The 26,984-nt window shown below is 44.5% G+C and overlaps 1 protein-coding gene, 1 long non-coding RNA gene and 1 other non-coding gene across 7 annotated transcripts in view; all 3 read left to right on the top strand.

Annotated features, from left to right (window-relative positions):
* The window catches only part of PDE8A (phosphodiesterase 8A), a 127,359-nt gene extending 114,313 nt beyond the window's left edge, over positions 1 to 13,046 (top strand). The window contains exons 17-23 of one of the 2 annotated variants that reach the window (XM_075159978.1): positions 1,659 to 1,857; positions 4,669 to 4,886; positions 5,752 to 5,884; positions 9,612 to 9,776; positions 10,693 to 10,822; positions 11,587 to 11,706; positions 11,789 to 13,046. In XM_075159978.1, coding sequence (XP_075016079.1) covers positions 1,659 to 1,857; positions 4,669 to 4,886; positions 5,752 to 5,884; positions 9,612 to 9,776; positions 10,693 to 10,822; positions 11,587 to 11,693 — 952 coding nt within the window. In that variant the 3' untranslated portion in view covers positions 11,694 to 11,706; positions 11,789 to 13,046. Of the gene's footprint in view, positions 1 to 1,658; positions 1,858 to 4,668; positions 4,887 to 5,751; positions 5,885 to 9,611; positions 9,777 to 10,692; positions 10,823 to 11,586 lie in introns of both variants that reach the window. The other variant, XM_075159977.1, reaches the window with a different exon arrangement.
* A 9,030-nt stretch (positions 13,047 to 22,076) lies between these two features.
* LOC142086686 (uncharacterized) lies at positions 22,077 to 26,883 on the top strand. Of its 4 annotated transcripts, XR_012675218.1 has the most exons (7): positions 22,643 to 22,702; positions 23,139 to 23,245; positions 24,278 to 24,366; positions 25,218 to 25,358; positions 25,576 to 25,918; positions 26,102 to 26,145; positions 26,777 to 26,883. It is a non-coding gene; the product is annotated as an uncharacterized LOC142086686 (long non-coding RNA). The 4 variants fall into 4 exon arrangements; XR_012675217.1 differs by lacking the exons at positions 22,643 to 22,702; positions 25,218 to 25,358 and adding an exon at positions 22,077 to 22,183; XR_012675216.1 differs by lacking the exon at positions 25,218 to 25,358.
* On the top strand, positions 23,978 to 24,108 carry LOC142086927 (small Cajal body-specific RNA 15). The gene has a single exon (XR_012675285.1).
* Positions 26,884 to 26,984: the final 101 nt, after the last annotated feature.

The raw sequence follows: 26,984 nt of genomic DNA, 5'->3' as shown, positions 1-26,984 counted from the left end.
TTTTTGCTTTGCTACATTTCCATTTCTAATGTAGTGCTATAGATACAGTAATTTAAAAAAAAAAGTAAAATGTAATCAGTCTGTGTGATTTACAACATTTAATACTCACATTGCAGTAACTTAAGAATTAATTATACCTGTCAACATGCATGAGATCACCAGATAGCCAACATGCATGAGATCACCAGATAGTTTTCTCTGTTCTTATTGATTTGGAGAGACCACAGAGGGACAAAGGAGGTACTTTGTTGCCTGTTCGCTTATTAAAGATATTATAATTATGATTGTTTCCTGCTGTGTTTAAATAAAGGCAATTCATTTATTAAGAGAATGAAAGTATTCTTCAATGAATCACAAGTATAAATATGTTATTAGTATTGTCTTCAAGTCCAAGCAGACACACGGTAGTAAAGCCAAGATAATTCATTAAATCTAAGCTTTAGTGCATTACAGTTCACTGACAGAGAAACCTAGAGAGACCTTTGTCTGACAGTGCTACATGGGGGGGATTAAGGGGAATTTAACTTTAGTGTATTATGATTCTAGTATATGATACAGTTTTGTTGAGTGTTTTTGCCAAAAAATGTAATTCCAACTCTAAATAACCTCAGCAACTCTAAATGATGTCACCTCACCTGTCAGGTGCAGCTAAAAATCAGAGTGCTTGATGCATCTGGAATCAAGCAGCAAAGCGAGATGCCAAAATAAGAGTTTAAGATCTATTTTTAAAAATCCACATTTGAAAATATTTACCACTATACCTGTTCTTCCTAATCAAAAAATGTGTTGGACAAGAAAACAGCGATATTAACTGGGTTTGAAAAAAGGGTAGTGGACTAAAACTTGATTTTTTTTGCATTTCCTCTATTAAACATATTGCACTTTCACACCTTTCAGATTAGAAATATTCTGTACTGCTGTTCTGATCTTCATTCACCTGCCAGTCATCTGGGTTTAAATTGTGCAGTTTGGCCTGGGAGAAGCAAGAGTACTGGAATACAGTGATGTTGGCTATTTTTGGAGACTCTGATTGGGTTGCCTGAAGGTTCATCTGGCCCTTATAGTCTTCTAGAAATGGCATACTCTGGCCTGGTCATTTGCTTCCAGAATACTTTTGCTTCCATCCTCTATTGCATGCGAAGTCAATGAGCAGTGGAAGCCTGCAAGGGTGGGCGTAAAAGAAATGGAGCAGATCTGCAGTGCAGAAAGAATAGTGATTGCAGCATTGTATACTATAGATATACTTAATCTAACTGTAAACAAGCTAGTTGAGGAATCTGTGGCAGCAGCAAGATTACCTCCCTCCTCTCATGCACAGAATTCAGTACTTGCTAATTTATCTCATTTTGACTACAGTCTACATTTACCCAACATAGACTCCCCAAGCCCCAAAATACTGCTACATGTAGTACAGCAGCAGCATGGAACCTTTTTAATATTCCTGGAAGTGTCAGGAACTGGCATGATTCTGAGAGTGTGCATGTGATGGATAGGCAGAACATTTCTACAGGTCTGGATTGTAATTCTGTAACAAGTCCTTACACCTAATCTGACATGTCATTGGTTAAAAATGCTGTATAGATTCATACTATTTATGCCATGTAATGTTATTTTAACCTCATTTGTTTTAAAACTTTGTGTTTAATTTTTCTCCATAGGCCTTTGGTTTATCTGGGTCTCAAAATATTTGCTCGCTTTGGAATCTGTGAATTCCTAAACTGTTCAGAATCAACTCTGAGGTCGTGGTTACAAGTTATTGAAGCTAACTACCATTCCTCCAACTCCTACCATAATTCTACTCATTCAGCAGATGTACTACATGCTACCGCTTATTTCTTGTCTAAAGAAAGAGTAAAGGTGAGTCCACATTTATAAGGAACAGTGTAGGTGGGAAGTACAGGTGTGATCAAAGGAAGATTTCTCAAAAAAAGGTGCCAAGAGCCAAATGTCTACCTAGTGCCAACCAGTTTGGTAACTCTGAGGTCAAAGAACTGGTCTGCTTTACATGAGTTCTAGGATCTCTCTGATAGTATATGTAGACGGATGGATACTAATATTATGGGAATTCAGCTATTCTTGATGGGAGAATAAGAAAACCTCCTTTTAAAACAAAACTTCTTCATATAGTTAAACTTTCTCCAATAGGTGAGCTAATGACACAATTATTTTTGTGATGGTACATGCCAAATACAGATTTAATGTAATAAATCATGATCTCTTATGCCTTGTGATGGTCATTTTGCAGAAGACTCCCGGGACAATATAGGCCATAAAATAGGTTTAGCGCTTCCAAAGCTATATCACCCACTGGATGAGATGCCCTGAGGCTTAAAGAGACTGCATTGGAGGAAAGTATTGAAAAAGATTACTTGTCGACGTTCCTTGTACCATAACACCCACTGGCGTATTAGAGCCACTGACAACCAGAATAAATCAGAGCAACCTTTGTTCTCACATGCCCAGAGGGCAGACTGGAGAAGGGGAATTAAAACGGTGCTTGCATGTGTATGCAGTGGAGTGGCAGTATATATTTCTGAGTTGCATTTTTGGATAGAAATTCCTACCCTGAATTGGCCTGCCTAAGGATACTGCTAGTGATGGGCACCTGGCTGAGACATTTGTGACTGTAAACAAGCTTCTGACAGCTCATTAAAACTGTAGTAAGTCCCTTAACCTGGAGCTGCAGCTCATTAGTGTGCTCTCCAGAGGCTGACTTACAAATACTATATGCCAAGTGGGAATAGAACTTCACTGGATATTTTCAGCTCCTGATTTGCCAGAGGTTTAGCAAGTCTTCCCAAGAATATCTATGAAAAACAGACAAGATCTGGACTCATTTCAGTGCCACAGAAGCATGACTGCTGCCTCCTTTTCCAGAATGTTATTTCCATTCCTCTGTAGGCATAGGAAGAGAAAAAAAAGTTGCAGCAGAAACAGGAGCAGAATCAAAGTTCAAAATTCTCTCTTTATCTTTTCAAAGTTACAGCCCAGCTGCTTTTGCGTTGTCCAGAGTTCAACTTAACCTAAATACAGAAGGCCAGATTCTGCCACTCAAATTCACACTGAGAAGATTTTTTTCAGTAAATTGAACTCGGTTCTTGCCTGGGGAAATTTTCTGACTCCCAAATTGAAGCAATATTCTCAGAATCATTTTCACTTCTGTGCCACGGGAGTTAAGATGACAAAGCTAGAATCCTTGACCTGAAGTTGGGGGTAAAGGTGCTGTAAATCCCTGCGAAGTTTGTTATGTCAGACCCGGGAAATAAGCGTCAGATACACTGCTGTGGTCCTACAGGTCAAGTATTCTCCAGTTTCTGGCCACTTCCCATCTACATAGGTCTTTCTCAGCCAGACTGAGGACTGGTCAGTGTGACCGTCTGAGGAGAGCCTGTTCTAAAAATCTCTCTCTCCTAACTTCATACCACAAAAATAGAATCCCATGAGCAGCAACTGAAAGAAAGAAGGAAGAAGCTAACACGCGGCAGATAGTATTTCAGACAATGCTAACTATGAACCTAGAGTAGAAATAATTCTTTGCCTTTTCTTGTTCTCCACAAGACCCTCTTGACAGTCCCCTATGAATAATATCCTAGCTCCATCAAAGTCAAGTCACTGCATTAATTTCAGGAGGTGTAAAGTAGGGTAGGGTTTGTCTTTTCACCTACCAACCCTAACAATTCTGAATGGTACTGTCAAAGCCAGTAGAGAATTTGGACCTTAAATTCAAGCTAATTGGAATGGAAATTATCTGCCCTGCCCTCAGATTCAACTGGGAACATTTCTGCTCTTGTGTCTCTTTCATTTTATTAAAATTTTTAACCTAATTGTTTTGTACCTGAGATTCTTCACAAAAAGCCAGCAGGAACACAGCATAAATGTATACAAATGTATACAATATATTTATGAGATGCTTGGTTCTTTTTCTTCTTTATGCTATTAATACAGTATTAAAACTTAAGTATAAAACCTTAAAAGTCAGATGGTTTTGTATTTCATCATAGGGTAGATATAATTAGACATAAAGCAATGACCAATGTAAGTAGACATAAAGCATGGAGTACAACACACTAAGAGAATCAGAATCTGATACAGAATGTATAGAACAGTGTGTCATGTAATTTTTCCATGGATGTAAACGATCAAGTATTCTTCATAGAATTCATATTAGCTGTAGTCCCAGTATACTGTTGTTATAGAACTGGATATATGGGAAACATTCCTTACAAATTGTAAATCTAGCCAGCACGTAAGTGGAATGTGATTAGGACACATTAAGTTTCCAAAAGAAATGAAGGGGTCTGGTGGAAGTAGAATAATTTTTAGCAGTATTGGTCTTTTTTCCAAGCCAAATACCCTAACTCCAAGTGAAGGTGGTTTCTGTGTTGTAAGAAAACACAAACTAATTTATTACTTTGCATTTGTTTAATTTGATGTGCTTTGGCAAAGGTGTGGTTAAGGCAAAATTCAGGCAGCACAAAATGGCCAAAAAAGTCATGCAGTGTTCAGTGAAGCTTATAATGAATTTTCCATTGCTCTGTCTAGAACATTTGACCCTTACTGATCTGCAGAGTTCTGGCTTTTATTCCTCAGCAACTTGGCTTAATCTTATGGACGGGGTAGGGTTTCTAGTGAGTCTGCCAGGAAGACTAAGCATCCTTCTATTTTCAGCAAACTTTGGATCCAATTGATGAGGTTGCTGCACTCATTGCTGCCACAGTCCATGATGTGGATCACCCAGGAAGAACAAATTCTTTCCTGTGCAATGCTGGCAGTGAGCTAGCAATTCTCTACAATGACACCGCAGTGCTGGAGAGCCATCATGCTGCCCTGGCTTTCCAGCTCACCACCCGGGATGACAAATGCAATATATTTAAAAACATGGAGAGGTAAGCTTAAAACCCAAGGTCTTTGCCTACCCACTAACATCTCTCACTTTCTTCTGTATAACATAAGATAATGCAAACAAGCATCCTAGAGGAGGGCAGTGCCTTGTAGATAACTGTCCATAGCCCTTGTGGAAGTTTGCTTCTAAAACAGTAGAGTGCTTCTGTCTGTCCTGCACAGACTTAGGAGTAACCCCATGGTTTCAGTTTCTCCTGTGGATAAAAAGGCAGACCCTATCTAAGGCACTTAGTGTAAATCCTAATGTTAGCAAGTCTAGAAGAATCATTTTGTATCATTGGACGTAGAGGACAAGCTATGGCTGAGTGGGTAGATGTTTGCCAGGTAGAACAAGGATAGAAAGAGTCTCAGAGCATCAGTCAAAAATTAAGTGCCTTGTTGCAATTGGAAGGATAGCGAAGGACCTGTTGTTCTTCTTCCAGCCCCAGAAAGGCATTTAAGGTGAGGACGTGACCATTGCCTTGGCCCTCTCAAGATACAGCAGGAAAGTATTGCTGAAAACTTGGCTGGAGCATGGGCCACTGCTGAGTGTCTGTGCTAAAAGCCTTGGGAACACACTGGTGTGGCATGTCCTGGCAGCCCTCCTGAGTAGCTGGTGCCTCTGCTGCTGCCAAGCTCTTGCACTGTTTCTCCTAGAGATCCAGTCATGCCTCTAGCACATACGTCTCTGCACACCAAAGGGTACTTCATCCAGCATAGATGCAGCTGCCCAAGCCTCTATTACTGTTCTTTCTTCCCCCAGCACCTCTTTTCAACGGAAGTGGTCTGTAGCATTTTTGTTAGACTTGTTTTAGCAAGCAGCCCTTTGTGAACCAGCCAGCATTCTTAATTGTTTCCTTCTTTAAACAGGAATGAGTATCGAACCCTTCGCCAAGCCATTATTGACATGGTCTTAGCAACAGAAATGACAAAGCACTTTGAGCATGTCAACAAGTTTGTCAACAGCATTAATAAACCCTTGGCAGCGCTAGAAGAAAATGGGGTAAGCAACACTGCAAGTCCTCCTTAAAATGACTAGACAGGGACTGGGAACCCTTGGCAGTAGGAAATCCCCACATAGTATTGTGAGTAAGTTCATCAGAAACGTGGAGAAAGAGAGACTAGAAATGTGCCTTTCACTTCTGGGTTTGAATGCCCTTCTGCTTAACAAGGTCGTCACGCATTTTGAGGGTGAGTGGGACTCACTTGGATCCTATTAATATTTCAGTGCTATGATGTTGTACTTGGGACCAGAACCTTGGGCTGTGTATTTTCCTGTTAAAAATGCCATTTTGATGAACCCAGTCACTCCCATGGAAAGAGTGCTAGTGGCAAGACTTGGCATTGTTGTTGGCCATTTCTGCAAAGGAGCCAAGATTTGCCTCAGAACAGAAGCTGAATTACTCCCTCACTCACAACGGGAACCGCTGGTGGTGCAGCATAAGGGCAGGTATATTGACTGCCATATGGCGCATTCTCTGGAAATGAGGGCCCTGAGCCTTCAGCACTGCCTGGCAGCATTCATGGTTTTTCTGTCTACTTTCTTTTTTAATCTTTAAAATAGATGATGGTGGCATTATGTATCATATAGACATAATCAATAGCCATCTGGAACCCCATGGACACAATGAAATTGCCTGTTAAGAACTCATTCTGAAAAACCACACCAGTTTCAATAACAGCTTCAACGAGCAGTTTTGTTGCCAGTAAGAGCAGTGTATAATTTTGTTGGAATGGTTTTTTGCAAAGAGAAGATTTTCAAAAATGGTTATAATAAAGTTTGCATCGGTGGCAACGTCCTGTAGGAGCTGTAATGTTTTTCTGTGTTTTCTTACCATGTTTTTTAGAAAGCCACATTTATGACTGTTGTGTGTAATGGGGGAGGGCAGTCTTTTTATTATCTGAAGGTGGGAGAGGAACAGGTCTTGTTTCTTCACCCATTAGAAGCAGACTGGAGCTTAATTGGAGGAGAGTACCTTTGTCCACAGGAACATATGCTAGAATTTGCTTTGTTCTTGGCACCCAGCGATGCTAATAAGAACTATGTGAATGTGAAGCCAAAGTCCCAGTAGGATACTGGTTTTACTGACTAAACTAGGAGAAAGGCTGTTAAGTCCTCAGTTGGACAACCTCTCTGGGTAAGCGTAGCAGCATTCACCGTAGGAGGAGAAGAAACATGGAGGAGAACAAGGGAGCTGCTGCTGCTGTGTGTAGTGCACTGCACCGGCTGACCTTGTGGAGTGCGTAACTCTCTCGGGCACCTGGTCCCGCTGGAGGGCTCTCTACTGGCCTGGCTCGGTGTGCAGAGCCCCTCCTCCCAGCCCCAAGAATTGGGATGCAGCAGTTTTTTGAGCAGCACCATCCATCCAAAGAGCCAAACTCCTCTTCTTGCCTGTTATGGAGAGCTGAATAGCTGTTGCTGCTGAAGAACGGGGCTTCAGCAAATACAGTGACATATAGAAATAAAAAAAAGTTTAATTCTGCCCTTGAGCCCTAGGGGCTGCAGGGAAATAATCTGCTCCACAAGGCATCTGCAATTCACAGCAAATTCTGCCCAAGGATGGGAAGAAAGACAAAGGCTATATAATTTTTATTGAAAACAGGGAGCAAAATGTTTCCCTTCTTTTGGTTGGGAGTTTCTCAGTTCAGCAGGTTCCTATTAAAAGGCCTGTAATGTGTGAGTGGGTAAACCAAATCGTTTGCTGTGCTTGTTACTAGCAGAACAACACTGGCAGATCCTCTTTCAAGTCTGCTTGTATATCTGGTTGCAGCGGCAGCGTGTGTTTCCTGGCCCGGTTTCCAGTCATGGCGGTGACTCAGTGTAGTGTTTGCAGGCTGAGCTGCCAACCGTGTGTTCCAAATGGGACAGTTCCACTTATTTTTTTTATTTATTATTTTTATACATATTTGTTCAAAGAGCCATGCTGAGAAGCTGCTCTGTTTGTTTCCTTTCTTCTTTTGTTTCATAAACTGAAAAAAAATCCTTTCCAGCTCCAGCATCCTTTATCCTCCCATTTCCCTTCATGATGTCACCTAAGCCTATGACAGGAAGCCAACATCTGACATGCAGAGACACCTCTGCACTCTGAGCAGGATACTGGGACTAAGCACAGTTAGCACATTTTATTCCCAAGACATCCGCATCCAGCAAGTAGAACTGTGCCCTTCGTTTGAACAGATCACAGAAGCGAACATCCTTTCTTGATTCCTGGTGGTTTACCTACTAGGGTATTCTCTACTGTCTTTACCTGAATGATCTCTAATAATTTTCTGTGCTTAATTTCCATGCTTGTGTTTCTGGAGCTTCCATGACTTTCTTTTGGCTTTCTCTTATGTAATTTTGCCATGCATTTGGAGATGTATGCATCTCGCTTTGTTTCCTCTGTATTTTCCCTTCTACATATCTAAAAATGAGGGAAAAGAATTGGTTTGGGAGTCTCATTTTGGTGAGAACTGTGGAGCTGGTGTTTCTGAGCCAGTATACTACCAAATAATAATTTTTTTATTATTGTCAGTTTCTTCCTTTAGGAAGAACTTTTTTCCCCACAAGAACTTTCTTCTGAAAAATATGTCCTAATAAAAGGTCAGAATGTTTCTGCTGCTTTGTATCTCCCTCTTCGTACAAAATACCGCAGGAACTGGTGGCACATTATTATTATTATCATTATTGTTACTGTTACTTCTTCACTGCTCTGACTATAGACCAAGACCTTGTAAGGTGCCAGAGAAGTCTAGTATATTCCTTGCTTCGAAGAATTTCTATTCTGAGTAGATGGTATTGTAAATTTCTGTACCTACCCATCCCTAAAGAGTCAAGTAATAATGTTGTACTTATAGGTAATTTTTAAAGATATTTTAATCCTGAATCTGTCCTTTGGAAACTTACTTCATCAGAGCTCCACAGAAAATAGCTTCTAATCTGGATCATTGGAGCCTTTACTCATATTAGCTGTACGCTGGCTCCAAATATAGACTACCATTGACGCGCTTATATGTGCAGCCTGGGAACCAAATATAAGCTGTGTGTGGGCTGAAAACTTTCCTAAACTTGCAGAGGAAAGATGAGGCTGTTCGGAAGCATGTTTCTAATACGTTGCTTTAATACTGATAAACTCTCAGAAAGCAAAATTCCCAGTCAGGTCAGAGACTGATGGGCTAACATGGGTCCAGTGGAAGGGCATGAGGAGCATGCCTGGGAGGCAATGTGGGATCTGACTCTCCAAACAGTAGCAGTGCTGTCAGAATGATTGATGCTCATGCTGATGAGGTTTGCGTGCAGAGGATGACCGTGCATCTCAGGTCAGTCCTTTTTTTTAAACCAGCTATTCCACTCTTAATGTGCAAGTCCATTAATCCTTGGATTTCAGCAGAGATTTACATTTTTCTGCCTACACAGTGCTCATCACTATGTGTGTAGTGATGAAGGGATTCTTTCCACACTTTTAAGGAGGCAGATAAGGCATGGAGGGATTAGATGACTTGCCCAAAGATGCCCGAGAGATCTGTCACAAAGACAGTGACTGAATCCAGAAACTGGAGTTCAGTGCTAGTTCAGAGCTGTGCCTAACATTCATAATCCCTCTATAAATTCAGTTGGACATCAAATATGGTAGCCAGTAGCAGGACTGATCCCTGTAGCATCCGCTGAAAGCATTGCCAAGGCACAAAGCTTTTGAGTAAGTGCACAGAGACCTTGCTAATGGATTGTTTTTAATTCTTAAATGTTACAGAATAATGGTGATGGAGAGTCAGTCAAAACTGTTCTCACGTCTCCTGAAAACCGTATCCTTATCAAACGCATGTTGATAAAGTGTGCTGACATTTCCAATCCATGCAGACCCATAGAACAGTGTATAGAGTGGGCTGGACGCATCTCTGAGGAGTACTTTGCACAGGTAAGGCAGCTAAAATGGGCTGCTGAAATTCCAGGTGAGCACCTCTTTAAAATGGAAGAGAAGGGTCCATATACTGCCAGTGTCCCAGAACATCTAAGGCTGCGTTACATAATGTGAAAAATAACAACTTTTTTATTTTAAATGATGGGATACCACTCATGCTGATACAAGACTAGATGCCTTCAGACAGATGAAAGCTGACAACTTCTACAGTGCAGTTTTTGAAAAATTTAAACTTTCAAGTTGTTCAGTTCGGAGCTGGGCTTTTTGAGTTCTGCCTGCAAATGCATTCCCATCACAAGAGGCAGAGAAAGGGTGCCACGTGCTGGCCATGCCTCGGGAATAGGATGATCAGGTCCTAGTGTTAGCATGGGAACAGCACTCACTCCAAGAAATGCTGTAAGACCTTAGCATGCTGTGCTGAAGAAAGGTTTTAGGAAGATGGGGAAAAGGAGAGGGCAGAGTCATTATTACAGATGATAGACCAAATACTGGAACTGGGACTTGGTACCTCAAGGGGGGGAAAAGAGGATAAAAAAGATATTTTGCCATCTCTGAGTTGTACAGATTGTCGCTTCCATCAGAGACTGAAAATGGTTGAGCATCTTTTAGCTCTGAAGCAGTCATAACTTAATCAGTAATGTGTGAAGTTACTTAGGGTCAGCTTTGTGTGTAGATGCAGAAAGTAAATGTATCACTTTGTGGGAAACACTGGAAGGCACTATTTGTCTGCTGTTTCACTGAAACCTAGACGACTAGGTGCTTAAGATTAAATTGCTGCTTCTTCAGATTTATTCACATTCCTCTGTTTATTTAACAGTTGCATGCTCTAGTCAGTGCCAAACAATCTGCTGCTAAAAGAAGCCCATTAACAGAACGTGTCTTAGATGAATAATCACAAGAGTGTTTTTTGCAGACTGATGAAGAAAAGAGGCAAGGTTTACCTGTTGTGATGCCAGTTTTTGACAGAAATACTTGCAGCATCCCCAAATCCCAAATATCATTCATTGATTACTTCATTACTGATATGTTTGATGCCTGGGACGGTAAGCAAAACTCTGGTATATTTCCTGACGATAACTATTTAGTGAACATTTGAAACTACTGTGATATAAAATTGCTTTCTCATGGCTCCTAAAGAAAGGGGGGGAAAAGGGAAGATTTCTGCAGTTCAAGTAAGCTTAATAATTTCATTATTGCTTGGGAGTATCTTGATACTGCTACAAGCCATTCTCGTGGCTTCTCTTTAGTATATTATATTCAGGCAATGTTTAATTTTCTTCGTTTTAAACTTGCTTCTCTGTAAATGGAGAACAAAACATATTCTCCTTGGTAGCACTCTGGGCACAGTCATTTTGTCCATGTTAATATCAGTTATTATTCAAGACAAATTTCTACAGTCTGGAAACTGCTTGGGGGAGCAGCTATTTCCTTCCAAGTGCTGCCTCTGTGGTAAAAGTGGTCAGAAATGTGACTCTCCTGAATGCCAGATCATGACATGTGACTGAGATTTGATGAAGTAGAATAATTACAAGCATAATTAGCTATGCCCCTCCTGGAAAACTGGGTCCCTTTGCTGGGACTTGCAATACCAGTATTAAGTAGACTTACAGAACTGTTCTCAGTGGCATGAGTGATACATGAGTGATGAGAGCTATACAGCCAAAACCATTTCAAGTATCAGTGTGACAGATTTAAGCTTCCCTACTTAGTACAGTTGCCCAGACATTTCAAGTGATATTTAAGCAGACAGAATCATGTGACTGTTTCAATTCTGCAAACTAAATACACTCTGCCCTTTCTTCCCTAGCATTTGCAGACCTGCCAAATTTGATGCAGCATCTGGATAATAACTTTAAATACTGGAAAGGACTAGATGAAAGGAAGCTGCGGAGCCTTCGACCACCACCAGAATAGCAATTAGACCATGGTGTGTAATTTACTAACCAGATGCATATTTATTCAAGCTCACTTTTATTCATGTGATTTCAGATTTGTTTTGGTCTCTTCAGTATTACAGTAAGGCTAGCCCATGCGCTTGGGGAACTTTCAAATTCAAGAGAACATGAGGTCAGCAGTTGACTTCCACAAACTACCATGTGTGGACTCCAATGAAATAAGCCTACCAAGTGGAATTACACTGGATTGCTGCAGTACTTGTACTGAAGAGGGTTTATTAGTGAACATATTTTTGCAATATCTTCATACCAGTATGTGAAGCTGGAAGACCTTGAAGAATCCTCATAAAAAGGACATTCACTAGAAGATTTTGCTTAATCCTCAATCCTGCAAGTGAAAAAGAAATATCTATTAATAGAGACTCACCACTTTTATGAGAAAGCTACATGCTTTTTATAAGCACTTAAGACAGTTACGTAGAACAATCAGACATTTAAAATGCAACTCTCTGAAGGAATTTTTGATCTATGAAAAATAGATGTACTCTATTTTTTCACATCACAGAAGGTGCAATCATTCACTTCTGAGCACTACTGAAAGTGAGTTCTCTTTAAGAAATTTAGTAGCAAATGTAAAAAATAACACAAGAATTTTTGAGGTTGATCGTTAGCATCTATGATTAAAATGATATGTTTTATTTATTTTGTTAGATGTTCAATATTTTCTATGAATTTATAAATACTTAAAAGCCAAAGCCAACTTTAGATGCATTACAAATTTACATGATTCATACTCATTAATATACATTTAATTGATGTACAGACCTTTTATTTTCATAATGCAAATACAAAATACTATACAATGATACATTTTTATTGCACTGTAAGGATAGATGTGTATGTTTAAATATTGTCTGATTTATGTTAATTAAAATAAGTTTTATTGAAAAGGTCTCACTTGAGAATAGTAGAATAAACTATACTGTCTGAGCACCAGAACTGCAGTAGTTCTCCCACAAACCAGTGACAACCACCTGATCTTCCCTTGGCTACAAAAATAATAATATGTTGGAATTTTTTGTTTTCTCCCATGAAATTTTATGACTGAATTCCCTGTCAAAGTCTGCCTTATTTTATATAGTATTTCTACAAAGCATTCCACAGCATATATGAAGAGGTAATACTAAACATCTAATGAATTTCAACGTTTTATAGCCTATGTATTTTCCTCTGCCATGAAAGAAACATCAAACCACCAAAAAAACCCTTTAACTCAAGAAGTTTGTAAAGGTTGTGTACCTTCACAATTTGAATGAAACCTTCATAGCAAACACCAGAAAATAATAAAATGTATATTTTAAGAAGTGTCAAAGTCCTAGCCATTTCATTTGAAATGTATATTTACTTTGTAGTTTGCAGACTAATAGATACATGAAATTCTTTTAAAAATAACTAAGATACTTGCTGTCTGGGGAAGGGAAAGGTTGGGGGGGTTGGACTGGCATAAGGGTGATGAAAGGTATATGGCTGGCAAGCCCCTGTGTTTGTGGCCTGCCCTTGGCAAGCCCACCAAACCCTTGTGTGCCCTTGGACAAGTCTCTTCACAGCTAAAAGCAGTGCCACGCTGTATTCCACTGAAGGACTAGAAGAGCATCCAGTCAGCCTTCCCGGTAGGCAGAAAAGCACTCCAAAAGCACTGAAAGAATTGCTGACTGTTGTCAGTACAGAGGCAATTGACTTTAGAGGCATTTTGAACCATTCCTGAAGAAGCGCAAGCAGGGGAGAGGTGGATGATGCAGCAGTTCAGGGACTGCAGCAGTAGGAGCCTTAAAGCAGGTAAGAAAGAAACAGGTGGCCTCTCCAGGTGTTACCTGTTTCTATGTTTCTCCTTCTTCTCCAAGCCGATGAGACTCATGGGTCACCACCATTTGTAGCTCATTCCTGTTCATGTTTGTGTCATGCCTTTCTGCCAGTGCTGCCCTTACCCTGCTTGGGTGCTCTCCCTTCCTACGTAGAATTCAGGTTCTGTGCTGTCGGGGCAGGGAATTCCCTTTCATAATTTCCTTTAGTTCATTGATGCGTGTATATTGCCTAAGCCAGTGGGGCTCAGATCCTGCCTAGGAGCGCCCAGACCATGCCACTGTCTCACTGACAGTAGCAGGACAGAGGTCCTTGTCGATCTTCCAGGGGTTCTACAATCGATACTGAAAGAGCAGATACATTTCCACTGAAGGCTGAAAAAAACAAGTATCCTATTTTCAAAGGGAACATGCAAGGAGAGGGAGAGTTGGCTGCCAGATATGTTGTTTTCCTGGCAATATTACATTGTGTTTCCCTATACATGCACCTATTGTAATCAGCTGTAATTTGCCACCTGGCGTTAATGTCTTCCATTGCATGCAGGCTCCTGTGCCTAGTTCAAGGAAAAGCTACTCTGGCTCCAATAGAGGGAAGCTGCACCACACCGTCAATATCTCCTCCACTTACCTGCTGCAATGAGGATAGGAGAGGAAAAGTAACAGCATATGGGCCCAAAGAATGTCTGCAGGAAGGGGGTAAAAATTTTTCTTCATAAGCATAGTTAATATTCTGGGTTATATTAATGAATGGTAAAAGCAGTTAATTTAATCTGCTGTAAAAATGCCTGATGCATCATGATTGAAAAGATGTGATCAATATGATTAATTCCCTGAAATTCACACTGCATTTTCAATGCCATTAGTTGGAGTGTAGAGCTGTGCTAATCAACCCTCTGTATCAGCCAGGTTTATGTCCATGTTGGTGTACAATAATTTCAGTTAACATAAAACACTGATTTGCAGCCACTGAATGCAGCTCTGTTCGTTCGGTTGTCCATCTAAATTTCACTGTTGCCAGGGGCAGATTATAATCGAAGTCTGGAACCACCATGCCTGTTCCTCACCCAAGATCTCTTCCCACTGAGCTTCCCTCTACAAGCTACACCTCTTAAGCCTTCTGTGCAGTGTGAGGCTGTGCAGGTTCAGTGGGGGCAATTCCAGGCTGCTGCCCATGCAGCAGGAAGGGCCTCGCTGTGGAGCAGTAATAGCTCTAATGCGATATTCATCGCTCCGGGATCCAGATGTCTTTGGATCCCATTGCAAATTCTTCAGCCATTCCAGATCCCCTTCCTTTCTTCTCCAGGATTACATAGCAACATCACATGCCCTGTCCTCTGAACCCTCTCCCGTTTAGTATCTCTTCCCATGCTTTTTGAACTGTCACTCAGTGATGGAGCTCTGCTTGGGACAGAAACCATGGCTTTACTGATGGTCCTTCACCATGGAAGGGGAAACACTGGAATAAACTCACAGTATGATTGAAGTTATTCCCAATTTCAGACAGGCTGGCAGTCTTATACAGTGTCTGCACTTTTCATGTGTTCTTGCTTTAATGCTAATACAAGAGTAAATTCCAAGGTAGACATGATGAAGGAGAGGTCCTTTATGCACCTCCGGGGTTTTAATCTTAAAGCTTTGTGTTTTAAAACTGAACAAGGTTCAGCAATTCAGCATTAAATGACCCATTCAGAATGATTGGCTCTATTTTCCATGCTGCATATTTTCAGTCAGGTAATACTGCTGCTAAACCTAGGTATCACTTTAGTTGCCTCCAGGTGAGTCTGAACTATGATGATCTGGTAAAAAAAAAAAGTTGGCTTCTCAGCAAATTGCCCGAGATGAATATCTTGGTCCCTTCAAGGAATAGGTATAAAATTCTGAGTAATAATTGCTTGTTCTTACAAAAAGAGAAACCAGCAGGTGTCATGAACAGCTACCACGTCACAGGTCTAAAGATGGCTTTCATACTACGATTTTCCCAATGGCTATATATAAATTAAAAATCACCTGAAATGGAATGAATGCCTTGGGTTTTGTTGCAGTGCTTTTCGCTGTGGCTCTCTCTGCTTATCTCAGTAGAGACATCATTGATATGACACTTAAGAAAATGTGTCACGAACATGAAGGAATTGAAGCAATGACAAAGCCATTCCCACATAAAAGAGAAGAAAGGATAATAAAATTAAATATCTACTAATCCCTTACAGGATGCTCAGAAACTGTAGTCAGTTGTGCCCTTCTGTGAGACCAGAAGGGTTTGAGTCATGACCCTGCGTGGAGCGCTTTGAAATGAAGTCTCGGAGCTATTCACAAGCTTCAAAACAAATAATCTCTCTGCTGACATTGTGACATCATGCCTCCAAGGTACAGTGGTCCCAGGGGTGCTCATTAAATGATAGCAGGATGGATTGCATTTCATCCTGACGTGATGTTTGGATGCAGAAAACGAGCTTTTAAATTACTGCCATGTCCCTGTGCAGCCTGTACTGCTGGTTCAGAACAAAGGGGATGTCAAGGTGCTTCAGCTATTTTTTGTTCTGCTGATGCTATGGCTCTGTGGGCAAAGGACTTTCGTGTTGTAACTCCACTGAATGCTTTCTCTTGCTGCCTGCTTTGAATGTTACTAGGGCAAAGTGTCTCATGTTTTCCTTTTTTTCCCTTGTTTAACATCTTTAAGAATCTCCTCCCACACTTCCCACACAAACCTCAGTGAACTTAGCTTTGCAAACCCTGCAAAGCTATGTGTTAGCAGCCTCTTAAGAAGCAAGGCAACTGAGTTAGAAAAGGCCAGAGGACCCAGAGCCACTAAGCAAAATGGGTTTGAGGCTTCTAAACACCTTTGAAGTCCTGGACCTTCAAGCCCTGCCTGTGGTTTAACAGTAAGTCTTTCTCAAGCCAGGAAACAGTCTTCTGGTCTTCCGATGTTCCACTTTTTCGCTCTCAAGCTTCTCTGTCTTCCATTTTTCTTCTGATCCCATTTGCTAGGAGTCCTTCCCTTAATTTCCACTGGCTTTGGCTCTCCCTCAAACACACAGCCATAACGCTGGGACTAAATCCTGCCTTTCAAACTGACTCTTGCTGCTAACAACAATTTTTACCACAAGAAAATCTTCTTTTTCCGATTCAAGTCAAATTTAAAGGAAAAATATGCTATAATGGCTGACAGCCATACACTGGTATCCACAGGCAGAAGGAGAATACAAATATAGTTAACTCAAACAGCTTGTGAGCACTGCATGACTACTGCATGCAGTGTGAATATGTATGCAGGGTCGTTTGTATTGTACTCCCACATGCGAATTGAAGTTCAGGAGTGTTTGCAGGCACCTCTGCCTTTGAGGTTACATTAGCAAATACAAGCAGCTGTGGGCACTTGTTGAAATTTGAATCTCTCTTTTCTTGGTTTGCTTGCTCCCCCCCTCGAGTGGCAAGAGTCATTGCTAGAGCTAAGACTACTCTTAGTTCAGTCTATGGTAATTAACAGAAGTTACTTCATCCTTTAATCACATACGTTTCTCTTGACGTAGTGAAATAGCACAGCAAAGCGCACAGTTTTAGAGAGGAAGTGAAAAAGGTGATTGCCTGGTTTTGAAATGAAAGGAGGAATTTAGCCAGTGTGTAATTATTCAAGTGAGAAGTGGGTCCTGTCTGTCTTTAATATTCCAAAGTGGTATTTGATGTAAATCCTTCCCCAGAGTTCATTACATTAGCTCTTAGCTCAACCTGAGCATGCTGAGCGCCAAGTTCAGCGTGCAGCATGTTTTATAACCAAGTAGAATGACATCATCCTAGTGATCCTGCAGCTCCCTAGTTCCTTGGGAGGAGGTACGGCTTTGTCTTCAGCCTAAAGATGAAATGGAATATGTTTGATGAGATTCCCTTGGTATTTGCAGTGTGGAACGTGTGAGGAATATTGCTTTGCACCTCCAGCAAGAACTGTCCCTTTTTGCCTAAAATAAAAATGTTACTTTGCTTGTAGTATTTTTCTTTACTGAAAATGAAATTTTTCCTTTACAGATCCCTAAGTGCTTTACAAGAAGACCCACAGAGCCCTTCTGCAGGTGGGTAAAACAAGTTGCAAGGAAGCACAGTGGCTTGTTGGCATCCAGCCCATGGCAAACCCTGGTCCTGGGAGCTGCCAGGCTGCTGCTGAGGGTTCTGGGTTGAACCATGCTGACTTTCAAAAAAAGCGGGAAGAGAAATTTAGAAAGCAGGTGCTTTCATAACGACTTGTCGCTGCCACTTTACAGAGATACTGGTCAGAGCTCCTGAGAAGCCAGAAATCTGTCCTCCCGCCCCACTTTGTCCTGACCTCAGTGAGACTCGCGGGAGTGCCGAGTGCCATCGGCGTGTGCACACGGAGTCCCAGCGCCTGTCCCCAGCGGTGGGTGGTGCCAGCTATTTCAGACACTGTTTACCGTAAGTAAGAAAGACTGCAATGATATAGCATGAATGTAAGTGCTAAGAAACAGGCAAGATGCCCAGCCACCCCACCGAGACTGGGCTGGGAATGGCATGCATAACATCAGACACAGCTTTTGGGGATAGTTAGGGAGAAGGACTCCAATTGCATGAATAGACAGTTTTCAGGACATCATGACAGCAGAATGAAATTCTCCTCACCATACAACCAAGCCCTAAAAGTGAGCAGCCTCTCCCAGCCCCTGAAAATCCATGCTGGCAGACTCAGTGCAAATATGCTGTCCCCTGTTATGACAAATCTCTGACAAGCCAAGGTCAGAAAGCAGAAAGTTTTAGCTGCTGTATCATGCCAGGAACAAAAAAAGAAAGAAAACAAAAAGCCTTGTTTTAAAATAAGCTGTTTTAAATAAACAAGTGTTCTTTGAACCACATCAGAGTACATACCTATCAATATTTGTTAAATAAATATCAGTGACATGTTTAAGTCTGGCTCAGTATGTATTAGCAAAGTGGTATTTGTGTTGCTTTTGTTGTAACAAGAGTCAATAGTGTTTCTAGAAGGTGGTCTGAAAAAAGGGACTTTGGGGGTTTTTTCCCACTTAGCATCCCACAGAGAAACATCTGCCCACCAGTAGCCCCACCTCAGGACTTAGAAGTAAAAAACCTTCCCAACGCACTGATTTTGGTGAAGTTATACTTAGAATCAGAGAATCATAGCATCATTAAGGTTGGAAAAGACCTCTAAGATCATCGAGTCCAACCGTCAATCCAACACCACCATGCCCACTACACCATGTCCCTAAGTGCCTCATCTACACGTCTTTTAAATACCTCCAGGGATGGTGACTCAACCACTTCCCTGGGCAGCCTGTTCCAAGGCCTGACCACTCTTTCAGTAAAGAAATTTCTCCTAATGTCCAATCTAAACCTCCCTTGGCGCAACTTGAGGCCATTTCCTCTCATTCTATCGCTTGTTACTTGGGAGAAGAGACCAACACCCACCTCACTACAACCTCCTTTCAGGTAGCTGTAGAGCGCAATGAGGTCTCCCCTCAGCCTCCTCTTCTCCAGACTAAACAGTCCCAGTTCCCTCAGCCGCTCCCCATCAGACTTGTGCTCCAGGCCCTTCACAGCTTCGTTGCCCTCTTCTGGACACGCTCCAGCACCTCAATGTCCTTCTTGTAGTGAGGGGCCCAAAACTGAACACAGGATTCGAGGTGCGGCCTCACCAGTGCCGAGTACAGGGGCAGGATCACCTCCCTGCTCCTGCTGGCCACACTAGTTCTGATACAGGCCAGGATGCCGTTGGCCTTCTTGGCCACCTGAGCACACTGCCGGCTCATGTTCAGCCGGCTGTCAACCAGCACCCCCAGGTCCTTTTCCTCTGGGCAGCTTTCCAGCCACTCTTCCCCAAGCCTGTAGCATTGCCTGGGGTTGTTGTGGCCAAAGTGCAGGACCCGGCACTTGGCCTTGTTGAACCTCATACAGTTGGCCTCGGCCCATCGATCCAGCCTGTCCAGGTCCCTCTGCAGAGCCTTCCTGCCCTCGAGCAGATCAACACTCCCGCCCAACTTGGTGTCATCTGCAAACTTACTGAGAGAGCACTCGATCCCCTCGTCCAGATCGTTGATAAAGATATTGAACAGGACCGGCCCCAGTACTGAGCCCTGGTGAGCACCGCTCGTGACCGGCCGCCAGCTGGGTTTAACTCTGTTCACCACTTCACTTTCATTGGCTTAGTTCAGTTCATAATCTGCCTCTTAGGTGTTACTTTTTACCCACGGATCCACCTCTTAGATCATTTTGGCTTTCTGAAGGAAGTCTGCTCTAAGATTGGTTGGAAATACGCGGTCACATTATTATAGTCTGTACCTCAAATGCCACGGTGCTGTGGCTGAGCAAAGTTCAGACCTACTCCCACCTCTTCTGATCAGCTGCTTCCTGAGCTTAGGTTTTCTTCAGTTTGATACTAGTGCTGTAAGCACAGAAAGCCCCCAGCACAGGCCTGCTCTTCATAGCTTCGCAACTGAGCTGACCCAGTGTCAGCCAAGATAACGCTAACAAAGCGCAGAAAGCCACTGAGGGACCAAGAGGGCACCACACAGCCTAAAAGCCGATGGTTGCTCTTCCATGTGCAGCAAAAGAAAAAAGTAATATCAATTTCTAATTTAAACAGATCTTTGTATATGTATTTGTATTTTTGTCTGTCTATCCTTTGACCTTTTGGCTTATTTAACTCTTTTAAGAGCCAGATATTAACTCTAGGGTTAATGCACAGACAGAAGAATGCAAAGCAAGAGAACAGGTTGCAACAATGATGATGCTGAATTTGAAATCCTCCACCAGGAACAAAGGTTTTCTTTTATGTCTGACAGGCTGTGAGGAAGTCGGATTGCTTCTTAAGTGTCCTTTCCTGTATGTCAATACAAGGGATCTCTTTGGGCATACTCAGAAATTTTGGGCTTAATAAACCATCACTGTAGACTATGTGCTTCCATGTGTGGGAAGCAACGTGACTTTTTCTCCCTGCCTTTGTGGGGTGTTGGAGAGGAGGAAAGGTCATGCTCTGTGGGACTGGAGGGGGAAAACTGCAGTTCATAAATCAGGCTTGAGCTACCCCAAAGTCAGGCTGCTGAAGTCACAGTGAGGCTCTGCAGGCAAAAATGACAGCTAGGCTTTTATCTGTATGCCATGGCATCACAGGTCGATACTATGACTTCTTTCTCTTCTTTAAAGCTTTCATGTCAGAGGAATCAAAGCCCCCTACCTCCCCTTCCCAAATTGCCTCCAGTTAATTATAGCATGAACAGTAGTTAGCCCAGGTTTGAAAGAGGCTTTGATGAGATATTGCTCTTTGATAAGCCATTTATTTCAAGGGCAGGAGGCGAAGTGTTTGCTTTGCTTGGAAGAGGAGTCTGATGAGCAATTTGTTTTTCTTTTGCTGAGGCCAAGCAGAGCTTTGTTACCTCCAGAATATGGAGACTGCAGAGGTGGCTTACAGCTACTGCTCTTCACCTCTGGCTATTTCTTTGCCTTGTGCAACAATAAAGAGTTATGAATGAAGCCCAGCAGCTTGTCCCTACCTGTGACAGCTGCCTCTGCGCTGGGCCTCAGCAACCACCCGCTCCCCAGCTCTTCCTCCCATGGCTGTTTTTCCTGCCTTTGGCTGTCCTGGGAGGCCCTGAGGAGTTAGGAGTGCAGTGAAACCCAGGAGTGCAGCTGGCCCAGAGAAGAGAGCAAGCTGCAGCTTCATGAATAGCTGAGCCCTCCTAACCATGCACTGCGGCAGAAAGGGGCAAACGCACAAAAAAGGCTTCGGGTTGGGCTGGCCAGCCTGGCTGGTGGTGGGCCAACCTGTAAGACATGAAACAATTTAGTCTGGGAATACTGAAGCTCTCCCAAAGCCTAGGCCCATACTAAATGCACCAGGTGCTTAACTGGAGGCAGGAAAAGCCACACCAAAGGAGTGAAGGCAAGCAGGGCTGCTACTGATTCTTGCTACAAGAAAGCTTTACAAACTCAGATTATAAATGGCGAGGCTATTCAATGTTCACTTCATCAACAGGCCATGAAATATATCTGACTGTCACTGCACAGGCACAATAAATGGGTTTACTCCAGCAGTGTAGCTGCAGCTTTCAGGTCAGCATGGGAGTAGGACAGGGCAGGAGATGTTGGGGTGGCCGCAGGCATTCCTGACCATGCGCTTTCCAACACTGATGGAACATAAGGAGTTTTGTTCAGAGGTTGAGAGAAAACTTGAGTGTATCCAACTGGCTGCAAAATACCTCCAAATAGAGGGATTCTACATGCTACTTTTGGCTCAGCCCAGCCTGGATGATGGGTGTCCACGCAGGTGGATTTGGGAGCTGTGGACCACCTGCCCCAGGGGTTGAGATAACTCAGCAGCTTTGTCATGGCCCCAGCCCGCTGGTGGAAACCCACTGGCTGCTACGGTTGCTGAGAGCTGGTGGCTGTCACTCAGCCATGCCAGAGCTGTGCCGAGCGGGGGGGAAAGGAAATCGCTCGCCCGACCCAGTAGCAGGATGTTATTCACATGCTTAAATCTGCAGGATCAGATCAGTTATCGGGAGAAAAGGAGACGGACAAGATAAGCAGGTGTTACACAAGATGGTGGCGTTTGGGAGAGGGCTGCAGGAGGCAGCAAATGAGCTATAGACAGAGCCATCGCTGGAAAAAAACGTTCCATTGCCCGGCCGACGGTCAGGTAGGGTGCGGTACGGGGCGGACTCGGGCTTGGTCAATTACTTCTCGGGAGAACGCGGCGTTACTGAAGCTGAGGCGGGCCCTAGGGTCAGCTCGGCTCGGTTGCTGTTTCTGTGCCGTCCTGAACCAGCCGCCTCCGGCGACGCGGGCGCAGTCCGGGCGGCTCCCGCCGACCCCCGGGCGCCTCCGCAGCCGCCATTTCCCCCGGGACCGGCGGCAGGAGGGCTGACGCGTGGCCAGCGGCAGGCGGGGACCGCGCCGGCACAGAGCTCCCACCCAGAGTACAGCACGAGTCGTCTCCCCCCGCCCTGGGCCACTGCCACGCCGGCGAAGGGAAGGCAGCGCCCGCCCGGCGCCCGGCTGTAAAGTCACGTTTATCCAAGCAAAGAAAGAACCGCCCCCCCCCGGCGGCAAGTGCCCGCCCGCCCCCCGCCGCGCCCGGGCAGGAAGCGGCGCTGGGCGGCCTCTCCCGGCGGCGCGGGGCGGGGCCTCCGCCCGCAGGAAATGGCGGCGGCACGAGGTGAGGCGGGAGGGGATCCCTCGTGGCGGCGGGGGGGTGCCCGCGCCCCCGCCCCGGCGGAGCCTCTTCTCTGCCCTGCCCGCGGCGGGTTTAGGTGCCCGAGGGCAGCCGGCCGGCGGCGGGAGAGCGACCGCGCGGTGGCCGGCGGAGCTCGCCCCGCGGAGCTCGCCCCGGGCCCGCGGCGGCGCTCGGAAACGGCCTCCTGTGAGGGAAGGCGGTTTTCGCCCTCGGTCCGCTCGCAGGCCTTGTGGAGGGTAAACTGCCCCGTGGAGCCGGGCCGGGCCTCGTCTCCTTCCCGCCAGAGCGGGTCCCTTGTGCGGTGGGCGCCTTGCGAGGCCCGGCCTCCCCGCTCCCAGAGCAGGAGCCGCCCGCGGCGCTCCCGGCGCTCTCTGCCTCCTGCCTGCGTTTGTCTTACTACCCGTGTGTCGCCTTGCAGGATCTGCCGCCGTGGTGTGCATCTCGCGTGGAAATCCCCGCGGCCACTGCCGTGCCGGGACTGGTGAAGAGGCGCCTCTGCCCGCAGCCCTTTCCCCAGGGCGGCAGGTAAGCGCTGCCCGGCCCCTTGCGATGCCCGCCGGGCCCTGCTGCCTGCAGCAGCGTGACCGGCCCCGCGTGCGGAGGGGCTGCCGGTGGGTTTGGTTTTATGAAGTAGCTTGAGACCCCGCTCTTCGCTGCTGCAGCCTCTCTGGTGCTGTGTTTAAGCCAGAGCTTTGCGTCTGCAGAAAAACACTTTTATTCCCTCCAGTTGTGGGATAAGCATCCTTTTGGCAGAGAGTGCAGCCCCTTACGGCCATTTTGTGAAGCAGTTTGTGGTCTCGGTATTGCTTGCATATGTAAAGCTTAAAACATAAGCCTGGTTGGAAAAAGTTTAAGTAAGCTGGGGCCAGGACAGCTGAGTCCCAATATGTACTGGCAATTGAGCACACCAGCATAAAGCAACGGAGAGAACATTTAACAAAAAGTCAGCGTTGCGTCCTGGGCTGTCCCAGGACTGCGCAGTGAGTCAGTGGAGTCCAGGTGCTGAACTGAACGGGAAGCAGAGCCTCACCTTTGCATGGTCCCTGGCTGCTTTGCTGTGCATTGCTAATGAGTAGTGTTGGTTACTGTTGGAAAACAGAAGTGGGCAGTTACAAAGATCCAGCTGAGTTTGAGGGCAGGAATAGGGAATTGTCTTCCAGGCCAGGAAGGCAGGCTGGGTGGTTAGGCTCTGCAGTCTCCTTTAGAAGAGCACAGTCAGTTCCTGAGACTTCCCAGGAGTTTCTTATGGAGATTCATCTGGAGGACTAAGAAAGTGGAGCCAGTGACATTATATTGACTCCACTGATACTATCCTCCTAAATTAAATGGTGGAAGAACAAGGCCTGCCTGTGAGATAAAGTCAGGACCTACTTCATCTACCTACAAGGTTTTAATGGCAATTAGAGGGAGCAAGTTAAAAGTCAGGCATTTCTGTAGAAAATGGTGGGTGTGTTTGGTTTGAATTGAACACCCTAAATTGTATTTCGGGGCTGTTGTGTTGCCCTTTGTTGTATTTGTGCTTTTGACATTGTCTCCCCTGTGTGTTTTTGCTCACAGGCCTGTGGGTCCCGTTGTTCCCGGCTCCAGGACTGGGTGAGAAGGGACTCTGGACGAGCTGCAGGATTATGGTAACCAGTTTGGAAACTGTAAGTGTCTGTTTAGCCATAGACTGTTTGTGTAAACCTGTGATAACCGATGCAGCCTTGTGAAAGGGCTTCGTGTGATGCCCTCCAGTGGCAACAACGTGTAGTGATACTTTAAATCAAGAGGGAACAGAAGGGAATTGGAAAAAGTGATCCTTTCTGCCCAGCCTAAAGGGGTTAGAGGGTAACTCCTCCTAAGCCCAAGGGCCTTTGGGCAGCCCTGGCAAAGTCCCCAGTTGGCTGCTGCCTGAGGCGTGGTTGGGGGTATCCCATCCTTTGTTCTTGCTGCTGCAAGCTCTGCAGGGATGCATAGATCACTGCTGCAAATCAGGGCAGCCTGTGGGGTTCAGGTGGCCAATACCAGAGCTTTAGGCATGAGCTCCAGTCCTTCACAGAAGATGAATTTTGCTGCGTGCCAGTAAGTGCACATAGTGAAAGGGAACAGGAAGAAAAACGCCTACAGGTACCAGGAAGAATGCATCTTGCAGCACATAACTCACTGTCAGAGACAAGGACAACTCGTTTTTAATTGACTGTTGTCCTTTCACATGATCTAGTTCAGCAGTGAGCCAGAGTTCCTGTAGACAGGCCAGAGATGAGAACTGGTTTTGCCTCATCTGAGCCACCTTTCAATGCAAAGAAATAGGTCTCAGATCGACAGCTCAACACAGTTCTCCAAGACGAGTGCTATACCCAGGAATCTAGATAAACCAAATACACTTAGTGTTAGTCTGCTCTAGGGTACCGTGCTGGACCTGTTAATGCCCTTTAGCTTTGGTAGGAGACTGCCCTTTTACTGTCAAACACAGCTTCCAGTTCTGTACAGGGTTTGGCCCTTACTCACAGTCTTACAGGTGTACTGCACTTCCCTCTGCCTGGTGGACTTACACAGAAAGACGAGGTTGATGTGAACTTCCAGTTTGGGTGCCGTACTGGTCTGATCAATAGACCCTGTAGTGGAAGTGGTGGCCTCCCTGTGAAGGATTTATATAAAGGTAATTCACAGTGACAGCTGGTTTTAAAAAAATTCAGGTTGTTCATGCCTTTTCCTTGCTGTATAAATATTTAAGTGACAGGGTTGGGATTCCTAAGGCAGGAAATGCTTGGGTTATTGCTGACAGGTGAAGCTTTTATTAAACAGAAACATGCAAACTCACTTCCCATATTGTTTTTAACCAGTAGCCAATTACTGCTTATTTGTTCTTTTTTCAGATAGTTCTGTTTCTGCCTTAGCTGTCCTGTACCATGCCTGGCAATGACCACTGAGTCATATTCTGCTGAGCAGGTTGCTCCGGACTTAGCCATCAGGCCTGCGTTCTCAACAGATTCATCGAGCTGGCAACATAATGATGGAGCTGTTTGGTACCCATAGAGTCCCACGCCAAGGGTGTCCGAGCACCTCGCATTTGGCTCAGAAAATCTGTCCTTGCAGCCGTCCCGCGGGAGGGCTGTGAAGTCCTGGGGACTCCCAGGGCAGTTCACCAGCTGAAAAATAGTTTGGATTGGGTTCTTGTATCATCTGAGGGGAACGGCTAATCCTGGCACCAGGATACAGGTATGGTTTAAACACTTGAGGTGAAAGCTGCGAGTGGGGAGGCGTAAGACTGTTCACAACAGAACATCTGCTTTCATCAGAATCGTTGGGTTCACCAGCAGTCTTTCTGCATTAAAGGCTGTGTTGGGAGGTTCAGGCATCCTCATACCTCTGCTCTGATACTTGTGTGTTTTACCCTTTCAGATATCTACTTGAAGAGTGTGGATCTCGATTTTTGGCAGATAAAGGTAAAACATGTTCCAGTGGGTGGAAGTTGGACCCTGAATCAAGGCATACATTTTTAAGGGGGGAAAAAAAAAGGTGTTAAAACAACTTGGGTGGTGCTATCTCACCACTTCATTCCCTGGCAGAGGAGCTGTACGCTTTCGCTGCTGTTCTCTGGTATGGCCTTGCCAATGTCAGCAGGGCTCGCATGGCCACCTCCTGCCCTCTGCATTGGCAGTGGTTGCTGGCTGAGTCACCTATTCCTGCTGGTCACAAGTTGTTGTGCTCACTGCAAGACAAAGCAACTGAAAGTCTGTGGCCTGCTTTACAGGAGGTCTGACAAGGTGACCATAACAACCCTGTCTGCCTTGGAAATCTCTCAATTCCTGGTAGGCTAAGAAACGACACTGTACTTGCACAGCGGAGTGTCGCTAAACCCGTTGTCTTTTGAGGCTTGCAAAACAAATGGATATCCAAGAGAAGATGGTACTAATCACTGCTGTAATGACGTATTCAGCTCCTGTTTTTATGGTTTCTGCAAAGCCTGTTTTGGGGAGACTTTTTTTTAAGCTATTTGGGGCAGAACAGATAAGCTTTTGGCACACGGTTCTACATCAAATCTCTTCAGTTATGCCAGGCTCTGTTTATTTGTAGGGACCCTGTATATTGTAGAGGCTGCCGCCTGTTCCTGACTATCCTCTAGAATGGAAACTTGAACCAATGATTTTTGTAATGAATGTGCAATAAATCTGTGGAAAAGCTTCTCTGTTAATGACTCTTGATTGAATTCAGGTAGTTTTGATACACACGAATGAGGCTGTTTAGAGCTAGACAAGCCTGCTTGACAGGCAGTGCCTGTCTG

Source organism: Calonectris borealis, chromosome 11 (assembly GCF_964195595.1).
Source record: "Calonectris borealis chromosome 11, bCalBor7.hap1.2, whole genome shotgun sequence".
Taxonomy (NCBI): Eukaryota; Metazoa; Chordata; class Aves; order Procellariiformes; family Procellariidae; genus Calonectris; species Calonectris borealis.
Note: the sequence above shows the minus strand (reverse complement) of the source record. Positions and strands in the feature narration are given on the sequence as shown.